The 8,200-nt window shown below is 46.6% G+C and overlaps 1 protein-coding gene across 2 annotated transcripts in view; it reads left to right on the top strand.

Annotated features, from left to right (window-relative positions):
- LOC106742314 overlaps positions 1-6,596 on the top strand; it is a 9,275-nt gene extending 2,679 nt beyond the window's left edge. Inside the window, exons 2-4 of one of the 2 annotated variants that reach the window (XM_014615158.1) lie at positions 4,698-4,852; positions 6,261-6,368; positions 6,440-6,596. In XM_014615158.1, the coding sequence (XP_014470644.1) occupies positions 4,698-4,852; positions 6,261-6,368; positions 6,440-6,554 (378 nt within the window). In that variant the 3' untranslated portion in view covers positions 6,555-6,596. Of the gene's footprint in view, positions 1-4,697; positions 4,853-6,260; positions 6,369-6,439 lie in introns of those variants that run through there. The other variant, XR_001374258.1, reaches the window with a different exon arrangement.
- Positions 6,597-8,200: the final 1,604 nt, after the last annotated feature.

Here is an 8,200-nt window from a genome sequence, read left to right as displayed (position 1 = left end):
GGGGGGGGGGGGGGGGGGGGGAAGAGAAGTAAAAAACAGTACTCGCGATTTCGGCAGGATCGGAGCACGCGGACGCGTCGATGTCAGGTAAATGGATTTCTCGTTGAAACAGGCCGTAAAAAGCCGCAAGAATCAATGTTGGATAACATCCCGTATCCATGGCGGTGCATAGCGGCGCTGTTTATGCAGCGTCTGGCGTGCCGCTGCGGTGCGAGAGGAGAATTTATGCGCCATATGTACACGAGACCGGCTCTAATGTAAACCGATCGGAGCTGCCCGTATTTTCGGTTTAAAAGGCACGAAGCCGCGGATGCTGGAGCGGTATTTTGAAACACGGTGTAGCGCGCCGCATTAATACCGTATGAAGCTAAACGCTCCGTCCGTCTTCCGGCGCGGAGCATCGCGCGAACGAGGAGGCGCGAGCCGGCCCGATGAGAATTTATTACGAAAGACATTCGGTCGCCCCGAGCGCACAGAAAACAATTTCGTTAAGAGAGAAAGAAGTGGGTAAAGAAAGAGAGAGAGAGAGAGAGGGAGAGAAAGAGAGAGGGGAGGGGAGAAGAAGTGAGAAGTAGAGAAAAAGAAAGAGGGAGAGACAGAGAGGAAGAGAAAGAGATAGAGAGAGAGAGAAGTGAAGGAGAGAGAGAAAGAGAGGTGAAAGAGGAAGAGGGAGAGAATTAATACAAATTTTGTGCAATCAGATTCGAATGTTGTCAATTAAGTTTGTATCGATGCTTCGCAGTGAATGTAATGAAAAACAAAAAAAAATTAACAACAAAGACAAAGTAAAATTAAGTAATAAGCAGGATTAGTAGAATGAAAAAGGAGTAAGGAGAAGGAGGGGGGAGGGAGGGAGGGGAGAAGAGACACGGAGTACAGCAATATCGGAATATCGCGACGATAACCTGGAAAGAAAAAGAATAAGAAGAACAAGGAGGTCCTCTCGAATCCCGGAACGCTGAAATCGAAATCTCGCGAACCGACGATCGAAATCTCAAATCCGGAATTTACAATCGAAATTTCCACCGTTCTCCGCGTCCGATCGTCTAAATATTGAGCGATACTTTGCATATTCGGGCCGCAGCGTGTACGACCCGGTGTACGCGATTGCACCGATTCTTGCGAGCGGGTAACATCAGCGCGAGCGAAAAAGAATACGCAGAGTCCTCGCAGCAGTCCTGGTGCCCTCCCGTGAAAGTAGCAGGTGTCCGTGAGACCGCGCACTCCATTTTCGACTAACCCGTACCGCGGAAGAATTATGCAACTCGTGATGATCCAGTGCACTTACGACGAAGTGCACCGCAATATCGATGATACGCGCCGCGTTTACCCTGTGCATTATCCGACCTGCGGGAGGGGAGGGGAATTTAGGATCAATATTCATGAATCAACGTTGTCTCGTTGTATCTGCACACAGCGTCGCGCATGGAAACGTACGGTATTTATCTTCTCATAGTTGCAAGCTGCGTATATATATATGTACGTGTACATATACATATATATATATATATAGGGTGCCTAACAATTAATGACCTAAATGGTGGTGTGCTGATAGAACGTATCAAACTGAACAGAAAAGTCCTCCGCCATTTTGCAAAGTTCGCAATAGTTACTAAGGAATTAATTAAACAATACCAGCGAATGAGTGTGCAGGAAGTGGCAGCTTATCCAAGACGGCAAGAGTCTGAGTAGAATCCTAGATGCGAATAGAGAAGACATCGAACTCGATATGTCGAAAGTTGGTCGTTTCTTTTCTCTCTATGCTGTTGTTCACCGTAGGTGAGTAAAGAAGCGAGAGAAGGAAGATGCGTAAGAAAGAAAGGTTGCGAGAGGCTGACCTCAATAATTAACCTAAGTGAGGATTCTTTTTTCAAAGTAATTTCGCAAAACTGTTTTCCCCGCTGAACGCTTCTCTATTTACATCCAGGACTCCATTGTTGATTGCACGGTCTTCTGGCAACGGCAAGTGTTGCGTTCCGCTCGACTACACATTCCAGGCCCAGCCTTAAATAATACATTTCTCTACCAGCTCTCGAATAATACATTTTCAGAATGACAGTAGATTTTCCCGTTCAACTCGATATGGCTTACTTATGCGTACATGTTAATACCTGTCAGACACCCTGTATACATATATATATATATATATATATATATATTTATTTATTTAATTAATTCGAAAAGACGACCCTCTCGACGTCACGCGAAGGAGGGGCGCGCGCTTGCCGAGCACTTCATCTTCGCTCTGCCTGCCGCGCGAGTTCGAGGACGCGTTTTCGAAGCTGCAGGGAGCACCGGCGGAAAATTATGCAGCATACGGCGGCGCGATGCACACTCGCGTGTATGTATTTCGTCGCGGCAACTTGGGGGCGAGCGGGCGACGGCGACGAAGAGGAGCACGAGGAAGGGGAGGAAGATGCCTTCGAGCCGCGCATAAATCCGATCGCCTTAACGTATTTTCAGCCACTAAGAAACAGAGGTGGCTGTAAGGAGGTAAGGTGGGCGCTGCAGCGCGTCTCTGACAAACGGCTTGCCAGATCCAGGCCAGACGCCACCCTCTGTCGCATTTACACGGGACTCGGAAGACGGGAACGGGGGGGGGGGAGGAGGGGGCGATACCCAGGGCGATCCGCAGTTTAATAGGTACCAGCGGGAACTGTGCGCACCACCTGCCTCGCCACTCTATCCTCGCCGCGGCAAGAAAACGCCGGAAATCGAGCGATTCAACCGTCGTAAGCCGTGCAAGTGGACTCACCAGGTGGAGAAAGAGAGAGAGAGAGAAAAAAAGAAGGAGGACGGGGGAGGGATGTCGATCGTCAGGTGTCCTTACACCCTAGGGAACTTTCAGTCGTGAATTCTTCGGGGACTTTCGGCCAAGTGCGCAGTCGATATTCGCAGCGGATAAATTCCATATTTCGGCGATAATTCTTCCATCTTAACGGCTCTCAGGCGCGTCGAGTCGTAGAACACACCTGGCCAATTAAAGGCCGAACGCAAGGTATTCGAACGGACTTTTTATTGCCGGGTAATGATCGTGTTCGACAGCCGCGAATGCGCCAAACTTGCGTTACCAAACTCGGCATTCGGCTTAAACGAAAAACGAAGTTTCCGCCTGGGATACCTGTGCATTAACAATCTCTCTTTTCTCATCGTCGCAAATAATTGCCCCATTGGAACTCGGACCTCGGCGAAATCTTTGCCCCGTGAACTTCGTGTGATCCTCGTGAATGTTTAATTCTGAGCGGCGTCTCGATCGTTAGAACGCGGTGGAACGCGAGGGAAACGGAAGCGTGTGAGACGCGGCGTGGCGCGTCGCGCCATTGGAACTTGCGAAATCTCCGGCGACCTCTCGAAGATTTTTCCCCCGGGTAACGCGTCCTCCCTGGGAATGCATACAAATTGATGCCGGAGAACTTTATTTATGGAGGATCGATAAGTGGTGCGGAAGGTTCTCGCTGTATTGCTTGGGCGCGGATAATGAGAGAATAACTCTCGTAAGAATCGCGGCGCGGAGAATTTTACGATAAGTGTCTCGTTATTTATGAGCGAACATAAAGATAAAATCACGAGGAGCGAGCAAGAGAGCGAGAGAGAGAGAGAGAGAGAAGGGGAGAGAGATCCTTGTGAACGCGGGGGAGAAAAATAATATGGCCGTGCGCGCTCCTTCTTTTTTCTCCGCGCGGCGCGGCGGAACAGCCGCGGTAACGTTAGAATGTGCGAGCGGGAATATTTTTGCGCGGGATGGCGGCGAATAATTCACCGCCGGTAATTCGGATAAAACCGGGAGAATCGTCCCGGAGCGATTCCCCGTCCCTCCGTCGCGCGAGGGATCGAACGGCTGATTGGAGATTCGGGAAAGTTTTCCTACGGAGATTACGGCGATTTCGTACATATATATTCGCCGAGCCGATCACCCCCCTCTCCCCTCTCCTCCCGATACGGAGTTATGATTTCGGATATTTCGAGGAACTCGCCCGCTGAAGATTTGCTCTCTCTCTCTCTTCTCGCCATCTCTACATGGAACAGCCACTGGCGCTCGAGTTTTCAACTGCAGGAGCGAGAGCGATCAAACATCGGAACCTCCTCGCGCTACCCCTAAACGTACAGGAAGTCGAGAAAAAAAAAGTGACAGTCGACGTAATGTATACTTATTGTCTCAGTCACAAAAAGATTGCGATATTTTTGTCTCGATGAATTTCGCAACCCGTCTCGTATCCGATAAGAAATTGTATCTCCTAAGAATGAGTAGAAGCCAAATTCCCCTATCGGGGAACGAGACGCGTTCTGAAACTTGTAAAAAAGTGTTGCGACCTTTTTGCGACCGGCTATGCGATTTTGATTCTACCCTGTCATTCTCTCTCGACTCAATTTCTGTCACCGACTGTCACCTTTGACAATTTCGCGTGGTTGTTTGCAAAATGATAGAACTTCTCCGCTCGGTTTAACCCGTTTCCACCTGCACACGGCCGCTCGGCGTCGAAACTTCCCGGACACCCTGTAGATGTTTCAGAACCACTACTCGCGTTACTATGTACACTTCCACTTATATTCTCTCAGAGGGCTGAAGTCTTCGAGCTGGAATAAACGTATCTCTCTCTTTCCCTACGGAATTTGTCGCATCGTTTGCGGAGTTCAGCAAGCGCGCGACCCGATTCCCCGTTACGGTTTATCACGACGGATGAACGATCTTCTTCCAGTATCGGCTGAACTACAAGATAAACTCGTTCCCTTACACCCGCATCTTCGCGCAAGCGGCGGGCTTCAAGGCGGCATGGGAATTGCCGACCGGCGGGCTACGGATCGTCCGGTCTGTCTCCGACATCCGCGAGCACGCCGAGCTCGTATATGAAAGGTAATAAATACTGCAATAGTCCCTGCATAATGCAGGCTCGCGGACTGGAAATCGCGGGGGAACGGGAAAGGTGTTGGTAAAATGTCGAGGTGTGTCGCGTTAGAGGACGAGGTGCGAGGGAGGAGGAGTGGTCGGGTGGGACGGAGGGTGGCGGCGGAGTCGCTCGGCTGGCTAAAACGTGGGGTAGCTCGGGTGGATTTCTGGCTGGCTAACCGAAGACTTCCGCCGCCGGCAGCGAAATCGGATAGTAGCCAGTGGAGCAACGGCGCCGGTGCACGTTGACTTCCGCGGTGGTCTTTGCTCGCAGCTTTTCAGGCGCAATCGAAGGAATTGACTTACGCGTCGGTGTCCTTCTAACAACTTGACATGCCGAAACATCCTCTTGGAAATCGATCGGCACGCCTCGCGCAAACATCTGAGGACACGCAATCGCGGAGAAACGGGAATCAACGTCCGTGTCTTCGGTCTTTTTATCCGGGAGATTTCCGGATCTAGAAATGATCGATTTTATTGGTGCCTTGATGATTGAGGAATAAAATGATTAACGGATGAATGATTAATTTGGAGTTATTTTATAATAGAGGGACGTCAGATGGGTGTAAGTGGCATTCCAAAAGTTTTCAAAGGTGGCCTCGGCAAGAAAAAATTTGTTATGGAAAATTAGAAAAAGATAAAAGTTCAGTTTTCGCTTCGAGATGAGTAAACTATGAGATAGTTTTCAAAACGCCCCCATTCGGCGACAGATCAATCGAATGGAATGAAAGAGATCGATTAAAAAATATTTGTATTTTTAGAGTTATTAAATATAGAATATTTATATATAAAGTGTAGAAATAGATATTTTCGTATGCATATAAGAATATTTATACGTACTGAAGGATACGCCGGCTTAAAAGGTTAAGAATGGATAATTAATATTATTATTAATTGCATATTGTTATTACTTTTATTATTACAGTTGTTAAATATAAGATATCTTTATATGTGTATAAAAATATTATATATATATATTCTAAAGGGCACTGAAAAAACTATTCAAGTAAATCATTGCTCCGATAGTTCTGGAACAATTTTTACTTGGATTAAGTAAACGTTATTTGAATTTAACACTTTTTGATTACATTTAAGTAATATTTACTTAAACCAAGTAAAATTTATCTAAGCTAAGTGAAAATTTCGCTCGGAACTACTGGAGTAATTATTTATTTGAATGCAGCATTTTTTTCCGATCTGTTGAAAAGGATTGAGAATGATCGATTAAAGAACGAAATTTCAGCTCACGAAGGGTTTCAGATTCTAAGGTATTTGCGCATTCCAAGACTCCCGTGATTAGTACTTCCCGTTTCACCTTGATAACACGTGCTTCGTAGATGTTTGACAAATCGATCGAGTGGGCATAATGTTTCAGTCACGGCTTCAACGGTCGCTCCTGCTTACTGAAGAGCATCTGTCAGGTATCGCAATACACGGAGGGACAGGACGGCGTTATAAGGAAGATACTGAAGCTACTCACGGGGTTGGTGCCGGTTAGCGTTAACAGTATCAATCGTACACGGCGCAGTATCGTTAATTGCCCGTTGCTTGCAGGTCGTATATTAATAACGGCACTTGGCACGAGGATCCGCTGCTCTGCGAACGTCACGTCGAGGACTGCCCTTTGCAACTGATCGGGCTAAATAGTTTTGCAGAGGACGCCGTATGACCGCTTGTATTTATCGTGCATAAATCGTCGCTGTGAGTTACGGCTAGGTCAACACGTGCGCTGAGAAAAAATTTCTCGTATCTGTAACTATAATAATAATAATGATAATAATAATATTTCTTTATTGGACGCTAAAAATTATCGAGTCTGAAGGTATTAAAGACACCATATCGAGAGCGACTAAAAGATGCGGCTTTTTTTACTGTCTCGCATAAATACATATATATTATTCAGTAATGATATTTAATAAGTAACTGACGATACAATATACATAATTGGTGGCATATGAGTTGAATATAAATATAGAATAAATGTAAAATAATAACGACATAAAAGAATAGGTGATAAATTATAAAATATTATTTAATTATTTTACGCTATGAATTGCTATAATCACATATAGAACTTTAAACGTCATTAATCATTCAAATCTACCTCAAACAAAACAGATAATAATCAATTATATCTTCTGTTGTCACTCAAAAATATTTGCTGTTCGGCCAGCCGGCCACAAAGTACCGCAAAGAGAGAATATCGTAACGAAATATCAGAAAAAGAGGAAACAATTGTTCGGTACATTTAATGCTACGAATAATAAAATTATATAAAAGTATCTAAAAAGTCGGCAGCTATGATGACTGGCACAAATGTTCGATTCTGCTCCGTAACTGTGTCACACAGTGTCACATGCATCCCTCGTCGGGAGACGCACATGGTTGAGGCGGAAAATGACCATAATTCCGATGGGATTCCTCCTGGTGTGTTTATGTATTCGTTTCACGTTGAAACAGATTGCGCAAAACGTTCCGAGACCCATCTCGTTCCCGCCCCGTTCGATCGCGTTCCCATCGCCGGCGATATCGTCAGACGACGCGGTGAGAAATGACGGCGGTTAATGAAACATTTGTCATTCCGCAAAACTGCGTTCGAATTATTCCGGGGGATTCCGGTTTAGCGGAGTGGTAAAATATGACGGCGCGTCAGCCCGCCGACTGAATGTAGTAAAAATATACGTCTCGCTGAAGACCGGACGGGAGGGCCGGCTGGAAGGGCGAAGTACGCATTGCAAAAAAAGGGCGAGAGGATATTTCTACCAGGGCGTTATATACGCGTTCCGGCCCTCAGCGCACCATTAATTTGTCTTCGTAATGGTCACCGTGGAAAAAAATATTTGTCGTTTTCGTGCATTATTCTTGTCCCTCTTTTTCTCCCTCCTTCTCTATCTCTCTCTCTCTCTCTCTCTCTTTTTCTTTCCCTCTTCCTCTCTCGCGTCCTTCGTCTCCGCTTGTCACATCGCGCGACAGGACGATTATAATTACTACTCGCGCGGCCACCGGTGCTCCAGCGCCAACGAAAAGCATTCATTTGCGACTATCACGCGACTATCTGACAATTAAAAAGTATCCCACTTTGCCGGCGCAATTCGCCAACGCAAATGCATATTATATTCGGTGGCCGAAACTACACGGTCCCGCCGTCGCCGGCTTATAATTACGTTAATGATCCGAAGTCGCGGTGTCTAAATGATGCGACGAGTCCGCGGCCGCGCGTTACGACGAAGCGTAACGACGAAAGAAACATCGTTTCGAGGATGCGCTTTCATTACCTACTCTCTCTCTTTCTCTCTTTCTCAGTGGTGCGTCTTC

The sequence above is a fragment of the Dinoponera quadriceps genome, unplaced genomic scaffold, assembly GCF_001313825.1.
Source record: "Dinoponera quadriceps isolate SergipeBrazil2010 unplaced genomic scaffold, ASM131382v1 scaffold3, whole genome shotgun sequence".
In the NCBI taxonomy this organism is placed as follows: domain Eukaryota; kingdom Metazoa; phylum Arthropoda; class Insecta; order Hymenoptera; family Formicidae; genus Dinoponera; species Dinoponera quadriceps.
Note: the sequence above shows the minus strand (reverse complement) of the source record. Positions and strands in the feature narration are given on the sequence as shown.